Below are 26,225 nucleotides of genomic sequence, written 5' to 3'. Positions count from 1 at the left end.
TGGCTCATCGAAACATTGAAGCACAAGAGGGGAACACCAATACAATCATTGTCTTAGGACGTACAGAACATATGTTGCATACTGCAACTAAAACAATTAACTTTGCGAATACAACTAAAATTTACACAAATTCTCTGAAACTTGTTCAAACCTTTAACTTAGATATCTTGAAAGTAAAAAAATAAAACTCTTCCAACCTTGTGCAAGTCTTGACAATCCTTGGGAAACATGACTGGTTAACATCAATAAAACATAAACACACTCTGACACTGTCACTATGTGACAGATTCTATCAAAGTTGACTAAAACAAAAATAAGAATGGCAGAACACCAGCAAAACGTAAACAGACTTGTCACTGATGTGTGTCCAAAATGTGAGTGTTCTGTAGTCAGAGAGGTGTACCATGTCTAGGAAACATGTGTTTGAAGAATAACAACAGTAAAAGTAAATCATGCTCAGCTGTTAGTCACACCATCATTGCATTGTTTCATTTTCCATAAAGATGTCATAAAATGCTCCCCTCCCCCAAATCTAAATCAAAAGCACTGACTGACTGAAAAACTATCACGAACCGGCGGACGCAAACGCTGAGAGAGTGCAAAACCACTCTGGCAGCTATAATTTTCGTAAATGGCTTCCGTTTAAAACATTGTTTCGTTTTGGGCATTCGTGAAGAAAAAAAACGGCAGTCAGCTGACTAAGTACATCAGCAGCAAAATTTAGCAATCAAAGCCTGATCAATAAAAATAAAAACACCGGAAAAATCATGGCCAAATGGCCTGATTCAGACGAATAATCTTCGGACATTTGGCCTATAAGGACATAAAAGTTTCGGCCTAAGTAAAAAAAAAATCGGTGATTGGCTAAAGGGCCGACCCAAACGGCACCCCTGCAATGGGATTTTTGGGTGTATTGGGTGAAAGGCAAAGTTTGTGGAAATTTGCGGGAGATCAAAGCCACTTGACAGCACTGTCCCTCACTCCCTGCTCTAGTCTGATAGATCAAACCCATTGCAGGGGTGGCCAAATCTCAAAAATTTAAATCGCCAGCCGGGCGAGTAACTCCAAGAAAGTCACTAGCTCGCCAGAAATTCCACCAACCTGAGAAATACCCTACAAAAAAACAATGAAACAGTAGTGTTGTATGAATTATACACACTAAATAGCTATGGAACGTACGATCGACAAGTGGACCGCGCTCAGCTGGCTTTTAGTTTTATGCGCCTTTCTTCACTGACGCAAGTTGCAAATTTTTTTCGCATGACTTGACCTGTTCCAACTTGAGCAATGTTTGTGCTATTTGGTTTTATACTTCCTTTCAGCGTCACTCTTTTCATGATACTTTTTACATGGGTTCACCTGATAATAGAAAATGCGTGTTTGGAATCAGTAGTGAAAGTAGAATCAGTAGTGAAAGTAGAAACGTGCGAACGCGATGGGAGCCTCGTTCTTGTGTCACTAGAACGTGGCGGTGATTTTGCAGATGACAGAAGTTTCTGCATGTGCAGTGTTTATTTGGCTTTTAAAAATGAAACTCGACAGTAAAATTAAAAGTTGCTTTGCATTTTACCAGAATGTTCACGAGCCAGCCGGGTGAGCTGCCAGACGGTTTCTACTTGCCCGGCTGATTTTCTACTCGCCCTTGGCGACTGGGCGGTGGATTTGGCCATCCCTGCATTGTACTCGTCTGCTAGAACATGAGCTGCGTGCCCTTGTTATTAGAAAGATACTGGCCTTGTGACGCTGGGTCTGTGATCAATATTTTCAGCTGAGGACACCTTTGCTGTCAGAGTGGGATGGTCCCACTCCCAGAAAACTGTGCCATGGTCATGGAATTTGGTAGCAAAAAAATGTCTATCACTACAGATGGACTACTTTTATGTTTCTTTGTATTGCGATCTTGGTATGTCTGTTATTTTTTTGGTCACAGAAGGCGCTACCGGTCAATTGGGTGCAAGGGTCAAAGTTGAGTAAAAAAAAGTTCTGTCTTATTGCCCAAAATTGTATGGTAATAAGTGAAATTTGAATCAGCAATTGACTGATGGCATTTTGTTTTAGTTCTAACTTCTAGTTCTATTGTCTTTGAGAATAAGAGTCTTTTGTGAATGTTGTTGTCAATGTTGTTTGTTTACAATGACACTGGCAGTAATGCTGTTTTCGTTTTATTTTACAGAGGGAATTCTTGAGGAGTTTGCGACTGAAGGCACAGACAGAAAAGATGTTTTCTTTTATCAGGTACAACAATGTATATTTCAGAGCTGTCAGCTACTACGATATTGGCGTGGCATGCAGCTACAAAATTACAAATTCGCATCTGTTGCTACGATGCTACGCTCAAGAAGCCACTGCCATGAAAAAGCACAAACCTGTCAGACAGAATATGGGTCATAAAACGTGACACTGCAGACACTCTCCAATGGGCATTATTGTGTTCCTGCTTTCTAATGAATGTTTTAAAATGTCTATTCTTGCACGAGATAGCTTAAATGCAGATGTGCAAATACATTTTAGATAATGCTACACTGAAACACCATTTGCTACGCTGAAAATGTAATAAAAAAAATCTGAGTTGTTACACTAGAGGCTTCACAAGGGTTGTTAGGTTTGCATAATGGATTCATAGAAAGGTCTATAAAAACAAAACTGTAGTGTAAGTATGCTTTTTTGTCACCTTTTTAACTTGAAGGATATAAATTATTTAATCTAATTCAAAACTGCAGTATTCTGATAAACAACTTTTTGTTTTGTTTTGTTGTTGTTTTGTTTATAAAGCTCTGTAGACAAAGCTACTAATATGAAGCTTGATAGGACTTAATTGTACTAAACTGTAGGATGTTGCGAGGAAACGGTATACTTGGATATGATTCAAATCAGATTAGTGCTATCGTGACAAGATCCAGTGTCAACGAGATTCAGTCCCTCTATACAGACATCATTTAGTGAGAGTTATGCAAAACAAATCTCCTGGCAACTATGTCACTCTCAGACAGCTTGAAGCATTGAATAAATTTAATGTACTCAGGGATGGCCAAATCTCAAAATTTTAACTCGCCAACCGGGCGAGTAACTAGCCCGCCAGAAATTTCGCTGGCCCGGTACATACCACAGTTGATGCATCTGCCGTGTTTATATGGCTTTGAAACTCGTTATTACAACCAAAAGTGTTGCATTGGACCAGAATGTTCACTGGCCAGCCAGGCGATTTTCATTAGCCCAGTGGATTTTTTACTGGCGACCGGGTGGAAGATTTGGCTATCCCAGTGCACTACATGTATTAACTTTCAGATTCACCAAATAGAATTAAACATGGTCTTGTCACTTCACTTACTTTTCTCTTTTGAAAGTAACATTTGGATAAGAGGAAATATAAACAAAAAAATTCTTCAGACTTTCTGGAAGTGAAAACACTTGAGGGTGAAGTGGCTGACACTTTGAGTGACAGTGACATTTTCTGTGAACTTGCAGGCAGACGATGAGCATTACATCCCACGCTCAGTGCTGCTTGACCTTGAACCTCGTGTGATCAACAGCATCATGAATTCACCCTACGCCAACCTGTACAACCCAGAGAACATCTACCTGTCTAAGCACGGAGGAGGTGCTGGCAATAACTGGGCCAGTGGATACTCACAGGTATACAAGTCATCCCTTTTTCTTTGGGCTTTGGTGTATTGTTTGCAGTTATGCTGTATTACTTGTACTCGTAGCATCTCGCCATCTGTTTTCTAGTGATTATAGAATTATGAATCATCCACTAAGTTGTACTGTTTTATTTGAGTGAATTTGTTTGTGGAGGATTGCGAGAGGCACAGATTTACACTTCCAAATTTATGATACTGTACTGTTGAACACTGACAGATGCGAGTAATATCACATCTCTGGGTATAAAATGCTCCTTTAAATAAAAGCATTTTGTCAACTGCTCTAGCTGTGAATTTTTGAAATTTTGAGATTGCGTCACTGGCTGGTGATAATTTGGAATGAATGAACATATATTTGCCTGTAATATTATACTTTCATTTTGGTTGTTATTTGGAAACAGTAACTATTTTTCTGTTCGTGCAGGCTGAGCGTCTGTATGATGAAATATTCGACATTATCGACAGGGAGGCTGATGGCAGCGACAGTCTAGAGGTATCTTTTTTTTTATTTGGTTTTTAAAACTTAAGGGCAGAGGTGGCATGGAATTTTGATCCAAAATATACTGTTCAAAAAAAGAAACGCATAGTTGCTACTTGCCAAATTTGTTTTATTTTTCGAAAAAATTAACAGAAAATCCAATATTTAGATTATTTGTTTGAAATTTGGTATGGACACAGTTGAATGCACACACAGTTCATTTGCATCTTCAAATCAATCAGTCAATCAATACGATTGGGTGCCGAGGCTGTCAAGTCAGTAGGGGGTGTGACTGCCTTGAGCAGCAACAACTGCCCGGCACCTTCTGGGCATGGACTGGATCAGATGCCGGATATCTTGCTGTGGGATGGTGTCCCACTCCTCCTGAAGTGCCTGCAATAGATCGCGGTGATTTGCCGGCGCTTCTTCTCGCCTGCGCACACGTTTGTCCAATTCATCCCAGAGGTGTTCTATCGGGTTCATGTCTGGCGACATGGATGGCCAGGGAAGCACCTGGACATGGTGGTCGGTGAGGAACTGGGTGGTGAGTCGTGCTGTGTGCGGGCGAGCGTTGTCCTGCTGGAATATGGCATCCTGGTCAGCCAGAAGAGGAAGGGCGTGTGGGCGCAGAATTTCCTCCACGTATCGCTGGGCAGTTATGCGCCCTTGGACGTGCACCAGGGTGCTCCTTCCAGCGGTATTGATCGCCCCCCACACCATGACGCCTCCACCACCATGAACGGGTGCCTCATCCACACAGTTGGGCGCGTAACGTTCGTTTACTCTCCGGTAGACCCTCCTCCGACCATCATGTCGCTGGAGCAGGAAGTAGGACTCGTCGCTGAACCACACGTGTCTCCAGTGATTCCGGACGGTCCAGCGAAGGTGCTGGTTGCCCCACTGCACTCGGTTCTGGCGATGGCGGCGGGTGAGGACAGCTCCTCTGTGAGGTCTGCGAGCTCTCAAACCAGCTTCATGCAGGCGGTTCCGCACGGTCTGGTCCGATAATCGGTGTGGCCCGGGGAGAGCCTGGACAGAAGATGAGGCCGACAGGAAACGATTCCGGAGGTGGCGGAGCCGTATGAAGCGGTCGTGAGCAGCAGTTGTCGCCCTTGGTCTTCTCGCTCGTGGCAAGTCAGCAACGGAGCCAGTGGCTTGAAACCTGACCCACAGTCTACTGATGGTGCTCTGGGACACGTGGAAGTGCCTGGCGATTGCACTTTGACTTTGGCCTGCTTGTAAACGACCCAATGCAATTTGGCGGTCTTCTCTGCTCAATCGGGCCATCTTTCGTCGCTGAATTGTCGTCTGATTTCTTTGTGGCGAACAATCCGCTTTTATGGGTTTTGGAAGACATGGTGAGAGCTCAATATTCCCCGAGTTTCACGAGATTACACTGAAGCATGACGAGTGGTCATGCCAAATGAGCAATTTTGACATTGTAGCCACTGATAACGCATGCATCACGTGCAGAGCTCACTTGTGGCAATGGACGAAAGGTCGACGACCAGATAAACATTTTCTGCAGTTTGGTGGATATCCTTGTAGCCATATAACTAAATTAACCAAATATTACAAGCTATGCGTTTCTTTTTTTGAACAGTATAGTACCATGATGTGATTTGGGTTTTCAGCATATTTAGGTACTTTGAACACCCTAGAATAACTGCATGTTGTTTATTTTGTCAATTGCATCCTCTTTTTTTCAATAAAGTGATGATTTGCAAAGTGAGTGAATGCTAAAAATCTGCAAACTTTGTGAAAAATCGATTTTTTCACGGCAGAGCAGCAGCAACATATTGATGAGTTTGTCAGATTTATTGCATGCACCGTACTCAGCGGGAATTCCCGTTTTTTTGACGATGTCACAGTCATGAAAATAAAGTCCGTTTATACCGCTCAACGGACACAATACAGAGCTAGGGAAGGATACTTTCACAGGCAAAATGTTCCATGTTTGGAAAAGTGACCTTCACCTTTTAAAATCTATTCGCTGATTGGTCATTACCAATAACTTTTAGCCGGGAAGTCGTTCTGCGCATGCGCGCACACCATATCCGCATAAACATGCGAACGTTATTTCGAATCCGTTCGACGTCTCAGACAGCAATGTTTCTCTCAACTCGGCCTCTAAAAGATAAATTTGGCGGGTATCCATCATGCAAGAGGCAGAGGAAGTTACAAATTGCGGCAGATCGAGCAGCGAAGAAGAATAAGCTAGCGGTCGGTGTGAATGTTGAGTCCGCGATGTCTGAATAACAGGTAGGACGTCAGGCCTTGTTTATCTCACATAAACTCCACCCTGACTGTCCCAGTTACACCCTAAAGTACTGCTAATCGAACTTCGGACCCATCTTCCACTCATGTATCTAATTCTTGGTGAGACAATGATATTTTGACTTAGATATTTGCTTCGTTGCAAAATCCAACTTTTCTCATTCAAGGAACGCAACAACTGATCGGTGCATTTTCGAGTGACTCGAATATTGGGCTAAAATCTGTCGGATTTCATCCCGAATCTATTTTACTAATAAGAACTTGATATTCTTTTCTCCCTCTAGATCATTGAATCCCTTGAACTTGTCAGGGAAGCATTCTGTCTAGAGTTTATTTTGGCAGAAGCTCGACTGACGTCCTACCTATAGCTGCATGAGTTTTGGAAAAAATAATGCTTACTTCGAAGCAATTTCCGATCAAAACTCGACCAGTTTTTGTGTGATGGAAACAAGAATTAGCAGAAACCATATGCCTGCTCCTGCGATAAAACTGAGAACATCGAGAGTTGCAAAAAAAATTCCAAACGCCTTATTTCCAGTTGATCATAATCACTGTACTTGATGTTTTATTGAGTGTAGCATCAGTCTGATGTCCATAAGTGCAACTTTGGACTGATAGGGGATTGTAAAGAGTACTTGGAGTATGGGAAAATGTCAGTGAAAAGTACCCGAATGCACACAATCATACTCTTGGTTTGTCAATCTGTCTTTACTGTGCGCAGCAAAACACTTCACAAACTTTCAAATGCAATTTCCTCTGAATGTGAATGATTTTCAAGGACGGTAACCACACGATGATCGTCTTCATTTCCCATCTACTTGTGGTAGACTACTAATTTTTTTTCCCCAATCATTGTTAATGAATTATCCCAGTAGTTACAGGAGCGCTTTTTGAAAAAAACATTACCAATATTTTTTTTATGAATTAGAATGAAAGCCTGACATAGCATTTTCATGCAAAAATATAATGTCGCCCAATATTTTTTCCTGACTGAGTACTAAGGCTGATATTCATTAAAAAAAAAGAAGAAAAAGCTTTGCAACTACTGGTAATAGCTACTTGTCAACACATTATGACATTTTTTTAACCTGCAGCTTCAACTATTTTTTTACAAAATGTCTATTTTGGGGACCTTTTTGAACAAAAATCATTGTTTTTTAAAAAAAGAGTGGTGCTACTTCAAAAAATGAGCATGAATGTGACTGGTTATGGTTCTATGCTTCAAAAAACATTAACAAAATTGCACACACAAAATAGCAAACATTTAGTTTTTCGTGACAACTCTGAAGATGTGTTGGTCGCCAACGTCAGTTGGAGCAGCAAGAAGACCAGGAGGGGGAGGTGTACGGTGCTGGACTGATGGGGGATGGAGAGGAATAACTACCAAAATCATTTGAAAAAGACTGAACAATCCAGGAACACACCCATTCTTATTTTTCAACAATTTGTCTTCATAATGTGTAGAGAAACACTTCACACACTTTCAAATGCAATTTTCTCTGAAGTTGGGTTTTCAAGGACAGTAACAACGCGGGCAATGATATTTCTTCAGAACTACTTGTGGTAGAGTTATAATTTTTCTTTTGCAGGAGTTAGATTTGATTTTTCTAGACTTTTACAAGGCGTTTTTGTAAAAATCCATCAATTTTTTTTTTTACAGAATATAATATAAGCCTGAATGGGTATTTTTGGGGCTAAAAATGTATATTTCTCAATTTTTGCTGCTGAATTTGAACTGGGGTAATTTGGTCAAAACGGCTCTGTATAAGTCTGATACTGATATCTGGGAGTAATTTGCAAATGTCTTTCTAATTTCATGGAGCATGGGGTGTAATTTTTGTACTTTTTGGAAAAAATTGATCTTTTTTTATGAAAATATTACTTGCTTGGTCAAAAACTGGGCATGCAGGTGCTTTTTCATGCTTTCTTTCTATAAAGTACCCCAAAACTTCAAAGAAAACTTACAAATATTCATATTTCATTTTTCGTGCCACCTCTTTCATGTCCCTTTACTTGGACTTGACTCAACAGCCTGGATGCCTTCTGTGCTGAGTGGGATTTTGTCATCAATTCATTTTGTTAAAGCCACTAGTGTCTATGCTGAGTGGGATTTTGTCATCAATTCATTTTGTTAAAGCCACTAGTGTCTATGCTGAGTGGGATTTTGTCATGCATTAATTTGTTTAAAGCCACTAGTGTCTATGCAAACAAGTCAAGTCTGCACAGGGAGCAGTCAGGCTGTTGATTGTTGGTGGTGTCCAAGTAGAGAGCTGGTCTCATGCAATGTAAAATACTGGGCAGATAAGACAGGGAGCAGTCAGGCTGTTAATTGTTGGTGGTGTCCAAGTAGAGGGCTGGTCTCATGCAATGTAAAAGACTGGGCAGATAAGACAGGGAGCAGTCAGGCTGTTGATTGTTGGTGGTGTCCAAGTAGAGGGCTGGTCTCATGCAATGTAAAAGACTGGGCAGATAAGACAGGGAGCAGTCAGGCTGTTGATTGTTGGTGGTGTCCAAGTAGAGGGCTGGTCTCATGCAATGTAAAAGACTGGGCAGATAAGACAGGGAGCAGTCAGGCTGTTGATTGTTGGTAGTGTCCAAGTAGAGGGCTGGTCTCATGCAATGTAAAAGACTGGGCAGATAAGACAGGGAGCAGTCAGGCTGTTGATTGTTGGTAGTGTCCAAGTAGAGGGCTGGTCTCATGCAATGTAAAAGACTGGGCAGATAAGACAGGGAGCAGTCAGGCTGTTGATTGTTGGTGGTGTCCAAGTAGAGGGCTGGTCTCATGCAATGTAAAAGACTGGGCAGATAAGACAGGGAGCAGTCAGGCTGTTGATTGTTGGTGGTGTCCAAGTGGAGGGCTGGTCTCATGTAAAAGACTGGGCAGATAAGACAGGGAGCAGTCAGGCTGTTGATTGTTGGTGGTGTCCAAGTAGAGGGCTGGTCTCATGCAATGTAAAAGACTGGGCAGATAAGACAGGGAGCAGTCAGGCTGTTGATTGTTGGTGGTGTCCAAGTAGAGGGCTGGTCTCATGCAATGTAAAAGACTGGGCAGATAAGACAGGGAGCAGTCAGGCTGTTGATTGTTGGTAGTGTCCAAGTAGAGGGCTGGTCTCATGCAATGTAAAAGACTGGGCAGATAAGACAGGGAGCAGTCAGGCTGTTGATTGTTGGTAGTGTCCAAGTAGAGGGCTGGTCTCATGCAATGTAAAAGACTGGGCAGATAAGACAGGGAGCAGTCAGGCTGTTGATTGTTGGTAGTGTCCAAGTAGAGGGCTGGTCTCATGCAATGTAAAAGACTGGGCAGATAAGACAGGGAGCAGTCAGGCTGTTGATTGTTGGTAGTGTCCAAGTAGAGGGCTGGTCCCATGCAATGTAAAAGACTGGGCAGATAAGACAGGGAGCAGTCAGGCTGTTGATTGTTGGTGGTGTCCAAGTAGAGGGCTGGTCTCATGCAATGTAAAATACTGGGCAGATAAGACAGGGAGCAGTCAGGCTGTTGATTGTTGGTGGTGTCCAAGTAGAGGGCTGGTCTCATGCAATGTAAAAGACTGGGCAGATAAGACAGGGAGCAGTCAGGCTGTTGATTGTTGGTGGTGTCCAAGTAGAGAGCTGGTCTCATGCAATGTAAAATACTGGGCAGATAAGACAGGGAGCAGTCAGGCTGTTGATTGTTGGTGGTGTCCAAGTAGAGGGCTGGTCTCATGCAATGTAAAAGACTGGGCAGATAAGACAGGGAGCAGTCAGGCTGTTGATTGTTGGTGGTGTCCAAGTAGAGGGCTGGTCTCATGCAATGTAAAAGACTGGGCAGATAAGACAGGGAGCAGTCAGGCTGTTGATTGTTGGTGGTGTCCAAGTAGAGGGCTGGTCTCATGCAATGTAAAAGACTGGGCAGATAAGACAGGGAGCAGTCAGGCTGTTGATTGTTGGTGGTGTCCAAGTAGAGGGCTGGTCTCATGCAATGTAAAAGACTGGGCAGATAAGACAGGGAGCAGTCAGGCTGTTGATTGTTGGTGGTGTCCAAGTAGAGGGCTGGTTTCATGCAATGTAAAATACTGGGCAGATAAGACAGGGAGCAGTCAGGCTGTTAATTGTTGGTGGTGTCCAAGTAGAGGGCTGGTCTCATGCAATGTAAAAGACTGGGCAGATAAGACAGGGAGCAGTCAGGCTGTTGATTGTTGGTAGTGTCCAAGTAGAGGGCTGGTCTCATGCAATGTAAAAGACTGGGCAGATAAGACAGGGAGCAGTCAGGCTGTTGATTGTTGGTAGTGTCCAAGTAGAGGGCTGGTCTCATGCAATGTAAAAGACTGGGCAGATAAGACAGGGAGCAGTCAGGCTGTTGATTGTTGGTGGTGTCCAAGTAGAGAGCTGGTCTCATGCAATGTAAAATACTGGGCAGGTAAGACAGGCTGTTGATTGTTGGTGGTGTCCAAGTAGAGGGCTGGTCTCATGCAATGTAAAAGACTGGGCAGATAAGACAGGGAGCAGTCAGGCTGTTGATTGTTGGTGGTGTCCAAGTAGAGGGCTGGTCTCATGCAATGTGAAAGACTGGGGAGATAAGACAGGGAGCAGTCAGGCTGTTGATTGTTGGTGGTGTCCAAGTAGAGAGCTGGTCTCATGCAATGTAAAATACTGGGCAGATAAGACAGGGAGCAGTCAGGCTGTTGATTGTTGGTGGTGTCCAAGTAGAGGGCTGGTCTCATGCAATGTAAAATACTGGGCAGATAAGACAGGGAGCAGTCAGGCTGTTGATTGTTGGTGGTGTCCAAGTGGAGGGCTGGTCTCATGCAATGTAAAATACTGGGCAGATAAGACAGGGAGCAGTCAGGCTGTTGATTGTTGGTGGTGTCCAAGTGGAGGGCTGGTCTCATGCAATGTAAAAAACTGGGCAGATAAGACAGGGAGCAGTCAGGCTGTTGATTGTTGGTGGTGTCCAAGTGGAGGGCTGGTCTCATGCAATGTAAAAAACTGGGCAGATAAGACAGGGAGCAGTCAGGCTGTTGATTGTTGGTGGTGTCCAAGTGGAGAGCTGGTCTCATGCAATGTAAAAGACTGGGCAGGTAAGATAGGGAACAAAACTGTTTTCGCTGGAAGTGGAAGGACTATGCCTCCAAAAGAGAAAGACTTGATAGAATAGATGGTTCTTGTAAATGTTTTGTATTATATTTTATTGAATGTTCCATTTCTGGTACCTACCTTGTTTATTTTAGTCTAATAGTAGTCAGACAAAAACTTTTTTTTTAAATAGACGATTGTTTGTTTATGTTTAACTATATTTCCAGACATGCCTTTCTTTAACAATTGTTTAAACATTACAAAATATGTGTTATAGCAGAGATACATTTTTTTTGTCTGTTTCCTTTCAGGGTTTTGTGGTTTGCCATTCCATTGCTGGCGGAACAGGGTCTGGAATGGGTTCTTATCTCTTGGAGAGACTGAATGACAGGTACATCCATGCTGATCCTTCAGTGGTCCTTTTAGTTTTTGTTGTGTGCATCACTTCATTCCTGGTTCTGTGATTGCATGCACATGGTTGATCCCTTTCAACTTCTAAACCTCTTCAGTAGTGTATTATTTTCTCACTCTCACATGCTCTGTTTTACTGAAACAACCCCCTTTTGGCTTAGGGATAGTCTTGATAGACAGATGAAGACGTAGACAAGTGCTTTCTCTTTTTTAGTGATATCAGTTAATTTTCAGACAAATGTTCTGCCACTGCTAGCCATTGTAATGCACTGTGAGTTTTCTGAGTGACATTGGAATAGACAATTTTCGGAAATAACTGTCAGGATTTGCAAGAGTTGTGTCCCGCTAACAAAACATCGTACAAAACAGGAAACACATGATCGACCAGTTAAAACCACGATTGCAGTGAATAACTGACTCCGATGTGTAAGTAATGGAGTGTTTAATCGACGCCTGCAGTGATCGCTAAGCACGCGTGTCAGTTTCACACGCTGCCGTGACCTCGGCGTCAAGCAAAACTCATGTGACCTCAGACAAATCACGTTGTCTACTAGCCCTGGGGCCAAGCGATCTGGCATTGCCGCAACAAATCGTTAACTGCGAAGTGTACATTTTTGGAAAGAAATGGGGTCATATCGAGCCGACACTGCATAATATACACATGAGAGTCAGTTATTCGCTGTGATCGTTCTTGTTTGTCCGATGTTTTGTTAGCAGGCCGCAACTCCGAACGGGCTTCCGCTGACAAGAGCTATTTTCGGAAAACGTCTATTTAGGAAAAAACATACAACACTGACTGTCTGTTGCCAGCATTTTATGCTGTCTTGCTTGCGCTTTGTGTTTCAATTGTGGTCTGATAGCTGATTGATAGAGCACTGATCCGCGGGTCTCGAACTTGATTCTAGGCCCGGGTGGACATGCGTCAACTTTATGTGATGACTCAATCCCCTGAGTCGCCACTCTGGCACGAAAAAGACCTGGGTCATTTTGCCAGAAGTGCCGGTGGCTGATTACGCACACATCTGGGTAGCGCAACTATTGTTGCTGCTCGCTTTCCACTAGGAGTAAGTGATTCAAATTTACCAATAATTTGGATAATAGAGTAAGGAAAATGATAAATGAAACAAATTATGTGATTGTTGCTTGGCTGTAGGTTTCCCAAGAAGCTGATCCAGACATACTCAGTGTTCCCCAACGTGGACGAGATCTCGGATGTAGTGGTGCAGCCCTACAACTCTCTACTTACTCTCAAGCGACTGACACAGAATGCAGACTGTGTGGTGAGACTCTTTGGTCACAATTCTCAGTCTCTGCATATTGAAGTTTTTTTCCTTCATTCATTTTGTTAGGATGTAGCTGTTGCTGCTGGATCTCATGGTAACTCATGTAGATTGGAACGATTTTGTGTACCGTACTTTCCGGGTGACAAGGCGCTTCGTTATCTAAGACGCACCCCCTTCTTTTTAAAAAAAATTGTAATCCAGTCACCCATTGGACGCAGGGGGCCGATAGGGCGCACCAAAATGACCCAGTTTTTGCCATGAGAGGTGGTTCCCCTGTCATATCTGAGAGAGGAAACACTTCCTGCATCGGGGTCAGTGATCGGTCAGTGACCGACTTTAACTGAGTGAAAATATGTGTGCGGCCAGATCAAAGGCATTGTGATAGCTGGGTGGCCTTGTTAAAAGACACGACCTTCTTCCCAGGGGTCAATGACCCAGTTTTTGCCATGAGAGGTGGTTCCCCTGTCATATCTGAGAGAGGAAACACTTCCTGCATCGGGGTCAGTGACCGGTCAGTGACCGGTCAGTGACCGAGTTTAACAGAGTGGAAATCTGTGTGTGCGGCCAGATCAAAGGCAGGGCAGTACCTAGTAGCTGAAACATGCATTATCACAAGTTGTTTGACTGGTACTCAAGCGGTCTCTCTGATTTTTTTCGTATTTCATACACGGATTAGGCGCTTCGTTATACAAGACGCAGGGGTCGAACTCGAGGAAAAAAGTCGCGCCTTATGACCCGGAAAGTACGGTATCTTGCATGAAAGACTTTGTATTGTGTGTTTTTTTCTAGCGTTTCTTAATGAAGAAGACAATTCTTTCAGCTTAAACTTTTGAAATGTATGTATAGTTGCATTCTCACTACAAATCCTCTTTACTCCAAAAAGAAAGGATGGAGGAGGCTCAGATGTATTTATTATATGACATTTTGTATGTTTTGTCACTTATTTATTTTTTAGAAAGAAATGAAGTTCTTTTGCTTTTTAAGGTTGTTTTGGACAACACTGCCCTGAACAGAATTGCTGCGGACAGACTTCACATAGATACTCCTACATTTGCACAAGTCAACCAGCTTGTAAGTCACACAGCATCACAAAGATTGTTTATGCTTTTTTGCAACCTTGACATGGATTCAGTTTCACACCAACTGTCAATTTAAATATGTTTCGAAGGCAAAGGTTGTTTAATTATACTTTGTTTTAAGAGTGTACATAATAAATTCTGGTTGAAAAATGTGCATGTATTTGTTTAAATTACAAAACAATACACTGAACAACTTGTAGCACTCAGTGGTGTACAGTAGTAGCCTATGCTGCAGATGGTATTTTTACACTCTGCAGACTTGATAGTCTTGTTTCAGTATAGTTTTACCAGAAGATTGACTTCTGAAATAGATCAGAAAAAAGCATGTATTTGAATGACTCATCTTTGATTTGCAGGTATCAACTGTGATGTCGACCAGTACAACCACCTTGAGATATCCTGGCTACATGAACAACGATCTGATAGGACTGATTGCCTCCCTTATCCCCACCCCACGTCTGCACTTCTTGATGACTGGCTACACACCCCTTACCACTGACTCGCAGGTCTCTTGCTTAGTTTACCGTATTTGACGGATTACAAGACGCACCGTTTTATAAGTCGCACCCCCGACTTTTAACAAAAAAATTGGGACGAGCCACGTATAGGCCGCGTCACTATATTAGCCGCCGTCGAAAAAAATATAATCAGATCGTGTCAATCAATCAAAACAACCAGGCAAACGAAAGTACGGTATTTGGCGAAATCGGCTCCGAGAATAAACAAGTGAAACAAAGAAGAAAAGTGAAAAAGTTTGAAGAAAAATAGCACACACACAATTTGTAACGAACACACACATGTAGTCCCGCCCGGAATAAGCTTTTTTTGGATGATTTACGACTTTTGCGCACATTTCGAGCAGACGAAAACACAACATGGCGGCTCTCGCTCCTCCAACTATCGCGAGACACAAAAAAACAAAATCTCGCGCGAGCGAGATCCTGATACATCCGGTGTTTCTCTGTACGCTATCTTGTCACGACGACTTGTTGACAAACGAAGATTCGCGAAAGAAAGAGAAAAGCGCCGAGTCTTGAGTAGAGAGCTAATAAAGTACCGGTAATCGCTTATCGAGCGAAATGAAAATCCGCGGCGACTTCCATTAGGTGAATGCTATTCAAGTTTAGGTAACGTTTTAGCCGCATCTTTTTATAAGCCGCAATGCGATTTTTTTTGAAAAAAAGTCGCGGCTTGTAGTCCGTCAAATACGGTAACCGCCCAGTGACATATGCTATGAAGAAACACTTCATTTGGGTGGGGATGGTGGCAGCACTAGCAGTCAGGGCCCGGCTTCGCCCGGGGTATTAGCAGAGCCCTTAGGAATGTATTCCAAGAACCATCACACAGGAGTTTTCTGAATTCTTTATCAAATAACCATGAATGAAAGAAAAATGTTAGAAAAAAAAACCAAATCAAACATTTGGGGAAAATGAGTTACCTCCCTTTCTTATGTAAATTGAACACTTTAGGACATTTAAAATACTGTATGGCCTAAAAAGCATTTGAACGCATGTGCGGCCCACTGCTGAGTGTCAACATAAATTCAGTGCCTGCTAACATGGTTTTTATGGAATGAGTTACCTCCCTTTCTTAAGAAAATTCCAGATAATCGAGCAGCAGGTTCAACTGATCATTTTACACCCCTTGAGAATGGAAAGGTATGCTGGTATGATAAGAGTTACCTCCCTTCAATGAATAACAAAGCAAGAGTTACCTTGCACTATATAGGTTTTATTCAACAATGGGGAGGGTCATTATCTGAAAAAGAAAACAAGAGGCGAAGCCTTCAAGGCTCACGTAAGAAATCGACAAACAGTAACACAAACTCAATCACTCCGTCACACATACACACACACACACACACAGTAAGCATAGGTGAAACTGTGCAAGAAAGCGAGACCCTGGATCTGCCAACTAGTCTCGGCCCGCTCACAATAACAATGACCGAGACTTTCAGTAATTCCTTTGCGTGACGTCTAACCCTCTTACGTCATAATGTGACGTCTTCAAATAGTTTCTATCACACACGTCAAACACTTTTGACCGAGACGTAATCTTCTTATGCGAGCTTTACCCATAGACTCGGAAATGTTAAAGTTTCTATCACACACACACACACGCACGCACGCACGCACGCACAGACAGACAAAGTTTATCATCGCATAGGCTACACTTACGTGAGCCAACAAGGAATCACGAAACTAAAACCCAGGTGCACATCTGCGGCACCTCAGCAGTGTGCATGCACACTATCCTGTTCTTGTTTTTATCCATCTCTGAGGTATGGCGCCCACAGACACACACACACACACACACTTACATCCATTCTTATATACTAGCATTAAGGGCCCGGCTTCGCCCGGGTGTTTCTGACTTCGACTCTATATAATCTAGTAGAATGATCAGCTATGCCTGCTTGATAAGATCGAGTTACCTTCTTTGAATGCATAAAAAGTAAGAGTTATACCTCCCTTAGCTTCTAGAAATTTCCGGAACTGTTTAGTTATTTTTTCTTTCTTCATTTCTTCCCCTTATAGGAGCCATACAGATCAGAGTCTCTAATCTGACTGGCATTATGTGCTTGCTACTGGTGAACGGTAGGCATTGAACTGGCCTTGCACTATATAACTATATAGCGTCGCTGTCAGTGCAAGACCTCGTATCCGACATTTTGGCGCAAAACGTTTTTTTGCATGGTTGCCTCCCTAAAAATTCTGCGTGCCTTTTGAAAAGACTTTGGAATCGATAGTTGTCTTGGAAACGCTTATTATTGATGGTGTCAAAAGCTCGTATGTGAATACGCATCCAAACAATGAACTGCAAAACCTCGTAAAGGATCATTTGGGGTATTTTGCTCGTGAAAAACCGGTAAACACCGGTAAGAATGATGCAGATACGAGGTTTGGAGGAACTTGTGCATTACCTTTATATCATGTTTGCCTGTCAGTAGGCGGATTTATCATGATTGTGGATACTGTTTCCCACACCAACCAAAAACAATTGTGTTTTAAGCCACTTTTGGGATCAGAATATCATTAGTGGGGTTTTAAGAAAATAACGCTCTCTGTCCCTGTCTCTCTCTTTTATGTCTCCCTCTCTCTCTCTCTCTCTCTCTCTCTCTCTCTCTCTCTCTCTCTCTCTCTCTCTCTCTCTCTCTCTTTCTCTCTCTCTCTCTTTCTCTCTTTTGTTCTCTCTCTCTCTCTCTAACTGTCAGTTCCTTTCTCTCTCTCTGCCTCCCTTTTTTTCTTGCTTCTCTCTCTCTCCCTATCTATCTCTCTCTGTCTCTCTCTCTCCTTTACACACACACGCATGCACGCACACACACACACACACACACACACACACACACACACACACACACACACACACACACACACACATAAACACACACACACTCTCTCTCTCTCTCTCTCTCTCTCTCTCTCTCTCTCTCTCTCTCTCTCTCTCTCTCTCTCTCTCTCTCTCTCCTTGTTTTTGATACGATCATATTTACATTCCTGCCATAGATATTTTAATATGTTATCAAAACATTTTCAAGAGAGCATCAGTCAACGACTCTAATGGACCAAACTAAACCACATTTCAATCAATATTGATCAAACATAAAACATTTTAATAACGGCGATTCTTCTTCTTCTGCGTTCGACGGTTGTGTCTAGGGTCGTAGTTCCGCTGCTGTCGTGAACTGGAACGTCGCTTTCAGGTCTTCTGACGTTCCCCAGAGAGTCGCTGGGGGTGGGCTCCTTTGAGGCATGGAGCCCGGCACCGCCTCTACCTGGCTGGGTTCCATAGAGGCGACACCATCACGAACATTCGACCTAGACACAATCATTTGTCGTAGTAAGCGTAGACATCCGGTCTGCTCCCCGCCTAATGGCCGATGTCTTCCGTCTTCGGGGGACTACGTGGGTTTAAATTTGGAGTGGTCCTTCTCCTAGAGGAGTTTCCTTGCAGGGATAGTGAGCCTCCTCTGCCCTCGTTTTAATTTTGGAGTGATCTTCTCCTAGGACAGCTGCCTTCCAGGGTTGACGAGCCTGTCCTGCCCGGCTATTTAACCCATAGTTGGGGGTTGGTTCGTGGGCACCAGGGCGTATCCACACGCCGGTGGGCCTGCATGCCACACGTCTAGGGGCCAACCACCTCCGAGTCCTTGTAGTTCAGCCTGGGGCCTTTCGGTACCCAGTTCACGCCTGTCGCCACGATGGAGGCACTACAAAGGGCTTGCTGTGGAGAGGTTATGTACTGGCAGGAGAGACTGACGCAAGCAGCTGCTCTCTTTTCGCGTTGTCCTGAAAAGGACGGTGCTAGCCAGCGGTGAGGGCTGAAAGCGAGAGGTGACAAGCACAAAACACTTTGCCAACACACTAGACACATCACACAACCATTTGACAGGCAACGGCGATTCAAAAGTGCCAAAATCTTGATATCAAAATTAAAGACTTGCAAAAGTAAACAACAACAAAAATATAATTAAATTACATATTCTTACTCCGAATCACATGATTAGCATTGACACACTTCGAGATGCTTAGGTCTTGATAAAAGCTTACCCGTCTAAGTATAAGGGAAGCAACCCCAACTAAAAAAGTGACAGCACCATGGTACTTGCCACCCGCGGTTGCCTCCCATTAGTGGGTGAACTACGTCACCATTGGTGCCTACCACGTGATAACCAATCAATCGACTTCTATCACTTGAGAGAGACGGTCGTGTTTGCTTTTGCTCTGGCTGTTTTCGTTGTCTGCTGACACCCACCGGCCTCGGCTCCCGTCTTCTTGCTGGCTTTGCGGCTGGTGAGATCATTCCTTTTAGTCTTTGACTTGTTGTTGTTGTTCTGCTGTTAATTTCGCTAGTCCGTTGGACTTTGAAGTTCTCAGTAGTTGTTGGCTTCCTTGCCGGTCGCCATTTTCTGTCTAACACGTGCCTTTGCTATTCTGTTGTTTTCGTCCGTGCGGACGCTTAACGCTATTTCTAGCTTGCTTTTAGCTTCCTTTCGGTTGCTACTTCGCATGTGTTAGTTGTGTGTGCTTGCTTGCTTCTGAATTTTGCGTCCGTTCGGACTTTGCTATTTTCAGTTGTTTGTTTACTTTTTTCTCTCGGTCTTAACATGGCCGACAGTGAGAAAAAGAGGGGGGTGAAGGCTGAGGGTAAGGGCAAGGGCCCTGGTAAGCCCAAATCCTCTACTCCCGTGTCTTCTAGCAAGAATCCTCTTATCATTGTGTCGGACCCTCAGGGTAAAACTTCGTTTTCGGTACCGATCTCGGCGCCAGACGATTTGCCGTCCGGCTCTCAACCGCGTGCGTCTGCCCCTAAGGCCGCCGTTTCGTCTTCGGTTGCGGCACCAGAGTCTTCTGCTCTGGTGTCTACTTTGATTTCCTCTTTGCTTCCAGAAATTAGAAGCCTAGTCCGCGAGGAGATGTCACGGACAGACGCTGTGGCCAGCACTGTCCCCCGCCCTGGGGTTAGCGACGTTCATTCCTTGGCCTCTCTGTTGAGTTTGGATCCTGCAGTGTCCTTGTCTGCCCTTGACCAGACTGCCGGCCACCGTGACGTTTGTGGACTGTCCCAGCCGGGACCCTCGTCTTCTCTTCCTGGCCTGCACTCGTTGCCTACTACTTGTGGTAGTGTGACAGTGCATGTCCCTCAGGGGACAAGGTCACAGCAAGGTTGGTGCTTGCAGCAGCCGTTTACGGCAGCTGCGCTTCCGGTTCCCGGAAGCAGAGGTTCACCGGCTAGTGCACAGGCTACTGTCACGTCCGGCTCGAGCTTCGCCTTATTCCAGCAGTCGTCCGCGACAGTTGGGCTTCCGGCTCCGGCCGGGAGTAGTGGTTCTTCGGTTAGTGCACAGGCTACTGTCACGTCCGGTCTGAACCACGCCTTACTGCAGCAGCCGTTTCCGGCAGCTGTCCTCTCCGGAGGTAGAGGTCATTCCTCAAGTGCACAGGCTACTGTCACTTCCGGTTTGACTCAAGGTCATTCAGGTCATTCCTCGAGTGCTCAGGCTACTGTCACTTCCGGTTTGACTGAAGGTCACCCCTACGGGGTTCCGGGCTTCAGCCCTCATTCTGTGCAGCAACAAGGCTGGTATAGCGCTGCTGTTTCGGCTGCATTTCCGGCTCTGCCCGGATTGGCCAGTTCACTTCCTATGACCTTGGGGCACACGGGCTTCCTGCCTCAGGTGAGCCATCAGCTGCCACACACTTCGGTTGTTGGGTCTGCTGATGCCTCACGACCTTCAGCTTCGGTCTTTGACTTTGCTCGGCTTCCTCATAGTCAGGATACGAGTTTGGTTGACCTTCAGCAGGACGGACTTCAGTTTTCTGGCCCCTCGACACAGCGTCCTTTCGTGGGTTCTGATGGCTTTGCGCCACCCCCTTCGTTCGTTGCTTCGGACTCCCGGTCCGTCGACGACGAGCAGACGCTCTCGGGGGCTCCGGCCAATTTCAAGGTTGCCCTTGAGGCTGCCGCGGAGGTCACGTCCCGCTATTTTCCGGAAGGAGCTACAGCGTCGGCGATGCCCTCTGCGGCCGCGCCTTCCGCGATGGCAGACTTCCGGTTGGCGAAGGAGGAAGATAGCTACTTCCGGTTTCTTGAGTCGCCCTCAGTGGCGTTTCAGTTCTCAAGGCTCTTCGCCAAGGGCACGCCTTCTGGCGGTGATCTACCTTCAGCCTCAGTTCCATTGCTGGTGCCTCATGGTTCAGCCCCAGAACCGGCTTTGGAATATCTCGCCTCTCCTGCTCAGGCTTCCTCCTTTGTTCCCCTTGCGGCTCAGAGGAGGCTGCCTATGCCCAAGTTGTCTCGGAACTTGCTTTCGCTGTTTGCACTTCCGCGTGCACCTTTACAGGTCACACCGGAACTTCTTCCACTTCTCACGAAGCCCCTGAAGAAGGACTCTTGTCTGCCTCTTTCGGAGCAGACTCTTTCCTCTTCTGAAGAAGTTGGCAGACAGCTTCTGGAACTTAGTTCCATTTCGGAGACGCTCCTTCGCGCCCTTTCTTGGGCTCTCACGGAGTCTTTGGCGCCCTTTACTCTGAGCACGGAGCAGGACGCGGAAGACATCTGCACTCTTCTCTCGACACTCGCTAGGGTGAACGAAGAGCAGATGAGGTTGTCCTCTCTGCACTATGCCCATGCGGTCACGTGCAGAAGGGACTTGTTCCTTGCCCACTCACAGTTCACTGAGGAGTCGACAAGGAACACCCTCCGTTCGTCGCCCTTTGTCGAGGGCTCTCTCTTCGGCCACCTGGCCGCTGATGCCAGGAAGCAGGAGATTAAGAGTAACAGAGACACTCAGTTCTCTTCTTTCGCTCTTCAGAATCTGAAGCAGCAGAAGCAGGCCGCGCCTAAGCAGGCTCAGTCCAAGCAGACTAAGACCTCCGCTCAGCCGCACCCTGCTTCCCGCAAGAGGCCTCATGCCCCTTCCCGTGGTTCGGGCAAGAGGTCCTCTTCGGGTAGGGGCAGAGGCGCTCCCCAGGGAAAGCCTCACCCCCAATGAAGCGTCCCCGACTTCACCCCCCCCCCCCCCCCTCGCCCTCCACCTTGGTGATGGCGGGGGGCCCTTCACGGGCGCTGTCGCGTTGGCTGGAGTCTACGAACAGCCAATGGATAGTGGGAGTTGTGAGGTCGGGATTCCGCTTACTGTGGCTGGAGGACAAGGCCCCTCTTTCCAGGTCTCCTCCAGCCTTCAAGCCCCCCTTCTCACAAGAGGCAAGGGCCGTCCTCCACTCGGAGGTTGCCTCTCTGGTGGAGAAGGGCGCGGTGGAGGCAGTCTCAGACCACAGCTCCCCGGGGTTCTACGGGCGGCTCTTTGCCGTCCCCAAGGCCTCGGGAGCCTGGCGTCCTGTTTTGGACCTGTCGTTCCTCAACACCTATTTGAGAACGATTCGGTTCAAAATGGAGACGCCTGCCTCGGTCAGAGATGCGCTCCGCCCGGCAGATTGGGCGACCTCCATAGACTTGACGGATGCGTACTTCCACATTCTGGTGCATCCAGCCGACCGGAAATGGCTCCGTTTCCGGTGGGCAGATCAAGTCTACCAGTTCCGCGCACTTCCCTTCGGCCTGTCTCTCGCTCCATGGGTTTTCACCATGGTGGTGAGACAGGTTTGCGCACTGGTGAGGGCCCGGGGTGTTCGTCTGCGGGCTTACCTCGACGACTGGCTCATCTTGGGCCAGAGCGAGGCTCTTTGTTCGCAACACACCCAGATGGTTCTCCGGGAGGCTAGCTTGCTGGGATTCTCGGTCAACCAGGCAAAGTCGGAGCTCGTACCGTCACAGACGTTCACCTACTTGGGGATGTCTTTCGACACGGTCTCCTGGACGGTCCCCCCCTCTCAGAAGCGGGTGGACAAGCTCCAGGCTCTCCTGCGCTCGACTTTGCTTCTCCCGAGGGCTTCCCTCCGGACCATGGCCTCCATCTTGGGGCAGATGGAGTCCATGGCCCTCCTGGTTCCACTGGGGAGAGCTCACAAACGTCCACTTCAGCACGCGCTGAAGCCGTTTGTGGATTCTCCCTGTGTGGATTGGAACGCGCTTGTTCCCCTCGGGGAATGGTTCCAGACTGCATCCCTCCCGTGGTTGGACACGGGTTGGCTCTGCAGGGGGGTTCCGATCGCGGCTCCCCCTCCCGACTTGGACCTCTTTACGGATGGGTCCCTGCTGGGTTGGGGAGCGCACACGGAACGGCTCACGGCCTCCGGTCTGTGGTCTGCGGAACAGAGCTCATGGCACATCAACTCCTTGGAGTTGGAGGCCGTGTTTCTTGCTCTGGTCGCGTTTCTCCCTTCCCTTGTCACCAAGCGTGTCCGTCTGTTCACAGACAATACTACAGTGGCCGCGTATGTGAACAAACAGGGAGGTTCGCGGTCCCCCACTCTCTCACGCAGGACCTGCGAGATCCTGACTTGGTGTGCCCAGCACCAGATCTCACTCATTGCACGGTACCTGCTGGGAAGGCTCAACACTCTTGCGGATGCGCTCAGCCGCTCCGACAAGGTGTTGCAGTCGGAATGGACCATCACGCATGGGGCTCTGCTCCGTCTCTGGTCCCGGGCTCCGAAGCCTCTGGTGGATCTCTTCGCCACCAGATTCTCCAGGCGCCTTCCCATCTTTGTGTCTCCCTTCCCCGACCCGGAGGCTTGGGAGACCAATGCACTGGAGATCCCCTGGTCGGGTCTAGAGGCTTACGCCTTTCCTCCCTTCCAGCTGCTCAGCCGGGTGATCAGGAAGGCGGAGCTGGAGGGACCGCCTCTTCTTCTTCTGATCGCCCCGTGGTGGCCGTCTCAGACTTGGTTTCCGGACCTTCTGAGGCTGGCTCGGGGTCCTCCTATCCCTCTGTCTCTCGTGAGGGGAGAGCTCGTTCAACCTCGAACAGGCGTCCCTCACGAGGACCCGCAGTCTCTAAACCTTCACGCGTGGAGACTGTGAGGTCAGCTTTGAAACGTTCCGGTGCCTCAGAACGTACCTTGCACCTAGTTCAGCGCTCTCATAGAGCTTCAACTTCAATGGTGTATTCCTCTCACTGGAAATCCTGGGTTACGTGGTGTCAGTCTCACAGAGTTAATCCGGTGGCACCACGTACACACGGTGGAGAACTAACGCATGTTGAGTCAGCAGGGAATGTGTTATTTTTACACCGACCCTCTCCCTTCCATTTCCCTTCCCCCCACTCTCCTTCCCCTCCTGCGTGCGTACCGCCCTAGACAGTGCCACACAGCCTACCCACAGCACAAAGACGAACGCTGTGCGAGAATAGCTCAGTATCCATGCATTCCTAGAGCTGTCTGCGATTAACCGTCCATTGGCCCACACAAACTCACTTCCTCCTAGCACACACCGGACCAGCACAACACAGAACCACACAGACACTTGTAATTGTAGTCGTTATTTCAGCACAAAACAACACTTTTCTGTGTATATTCACTTGTTGATCGCAATGTTAATATGTTTGATGGACGAAATCCGTTCAAATGAAAGAATATCGGATAGGCACTGTTCTTTGACACTGTAGTGAAAAGAGCGCATTTTCACAGACAGACAGCTTCCCAACAAAGACAAAGAGGGAAGGTTCTGGAATTTTTCTCGGCGCTGTGCAAGCCGGCGTGATCGCTGGCGCGCGCGCATGGTTAAAAATAGCTACAGCAGAGCATATTCTCAAGTTGTTGTCTCAGTGCCAAGTGAAGGGACCGTGTACAATGCATGTGGCCCACCATTTGGCCGATTTGTCTTCACAGGGAGTCTCCTCTGCGTCGTTGAAGGTCCGTAGATCGGCAATCTCTTCGACCCTTAAACAAATCGGTCACTCCATCAGCCTTAGTACAGTAATTGCTGGGGTTATCAGGGGGGCAGCCCTTGAGGAGGTCAAGACGCGCTCCGCTTTACCCAAATGGGACCTCTTTCTGGTCTTAGAGTTTTTGCGCTCTTCGGCTTTCGAGCCTCTAGCTGACTCTAGTCTTCCTAACCTTACTAGGAAGGCTCTTTTTCTCCTCCTCCTGGCTACGGCTCGCAGGGGGAGCGAGATTCACGCTCTTTCAGGTAGTCCTCAGGACATCTCTAGAGAGCAGGATGGTTCTATTTCCTTGCGCTTCCGAGAGGGTTTTTTGGCTAAGAACCAGTCTCCAGGCCAACCTTCTCCGCTGATTCTGGTGAAGCCTCTCGCACATATCTTGGCCACGGATGATCCCGATATGGTCAACTGCCCGGTCAGGGCTCTTGAGGCCTATCTCTCCCGTACTAGTTCTATCCGGTCGAGCTCTCAGAAGCTTTTGTTCATTTCTTTGAACACCACTATGGATAAGGATATTACGAGAACAACCTTGGCCAGGTGGGTGTCGGCTACAATTAAACAGGCCTATGCATGGGACCTGTCTAGAAAGGGGGGGGGGGGGGGGGGGTCGCAGCCTGACTTTCCCCTCCGCTCTGCCCGAGCTCACGAATCAAGAGCCTGGTCTTCTTCCTTGGCCGTTTTACGGTCTCGGAGGCTAGACGACGTCTTACGCACTGCATACTGGCGCTCAGACGATGTTTTCATCAGTTTTTATTTGAGAGACATTGCTGCACTTTGCCAGGATGGTTCAAGGTCCCTCCCTGCCTTGGTGGCAGCGGGGCAATGCCTTTCCAGAACATAAGAGTGAGTTTGAACTTTTTTGATCTTACCCACCACCTTGTTGGAGTTATCTGCTAATCATGTGATTCGGAGTAAGAATATGTAATTTAATCGAAAATTTTTAATTAAATTTTCATTTGATTAATATACTTACCCAAATCGCCTGCCCCGCTTTATAGTTTCTTAGTATTCTATAAGTCGATTGATTGGTTATCACGTGGTAGGCACCAATGGTGACGTAGTTCACCCACTAATGGGAGGCAACCGCGGGTGGCAAGTACCATGGTGCTGTCACTTTTTTAGTTGGGGTTGCTTCCCTTATACTTAGACGGGTAAGCTTTTATCAAGACCTAAGCATCTCGAAGTGTGTCAATGCTAATCATGTGATTCGGGTAAGTATATTAATCAAATGAAAATTTAATTAAAAATGTTCGACTTAGGTTCAACATCCCACCGTATAAGGTGTTATCTTTCATTATTATTGTGTTGCTCATGTTTCGGAACTTAACAATGCAAGACAGTTTTCAAAAGATAGATTTACTGTCAAGAATTAAATGCTTTGTTCATTTTTGAAAAATCACTTTTTTATGCACACATTCAAACAAGAATTGACTATTCATCGAAACTGACTATGGGACACTCCAAGTGCTAATACAACGAAGCCATTTCTAAGTTTTACAAAAGAGCACTCAAAGTAATTATATGTTAATTCATACAACTCTTCTCGCAAAAGATTACAAACATTTAGACATATTGCCGCTATATGAAATAAAGCTTCAAAATTAAAGCAGGTAATTTATGAACAGAACAACTACCGTTCTTCTTCTTTCTAAATTTTTCATTATTGATCCACGACACTCAAATAAATGTCTAACCGCCCCTCTCCCCGAACAAATCTTT

At 46.1% G+C, this 26,225-nt stretch overlaps 1 protein-coding gene across 1 annotated transcript in view; it reads left to right on the top strand.

Moving 5' to 3' along the window:
• LOC138982347 (tubulin gamma-1 chain) overlaps positions 1–26,225 on the top strand; it is an 83,920-nt gene that overhangs the window by 9,107 nt on the left and 48,588 nt on the right. The window contains exons 3-9 of the mRNA XM_070355598.1: positions 2,174–2,235; positions 3,466–3,633; positions 4,066–4,134; positions 11,760–11,839; positions 13,013–13,139; positions 14,127–14,213; positions 14,578–14,727. Of these exons, the coding sequence (XP_070211699.1) occupies positions 2,174–2,235; positions 3,466–3,633; positions 4,066–4,134; positions 11,760–11,839; positions 13,013–13,139; positions 14,127–14,213; positions 14,578–14,727 (743 nt within the window). The remainder of the gene's footprint in view (positions 1–2,173; positions 2,236–3,465; positions 3,634–4,065; positions 4,135–11,759; positions 11,840–13,012; positions 13,140–14,126; positions 14,214–14,577; positions 14,728–26,225) is intronic.

Source organism: Littorina saxatilis, linkage group LG12 (genome assembly GCF_037325665.1).
Source record: "Littorina saxatilis isolate snail1 linkage group LG12, US_GU_Lsax_2.0, whole genome shotgun sequence".
In the NCBI taxonomy this organism is placed as follows: Eukaryota; Metazoa; Mollusca; class Gastropoda; order Littorinimorpha; family Littorinidae; genus Littorina; species Littorina saxatilis.
The sequence above is the reverse complement of the archived record's forward strand: the minus strand, read 5'-3'. Positions and strand labels throughout refer to the sequence as shown.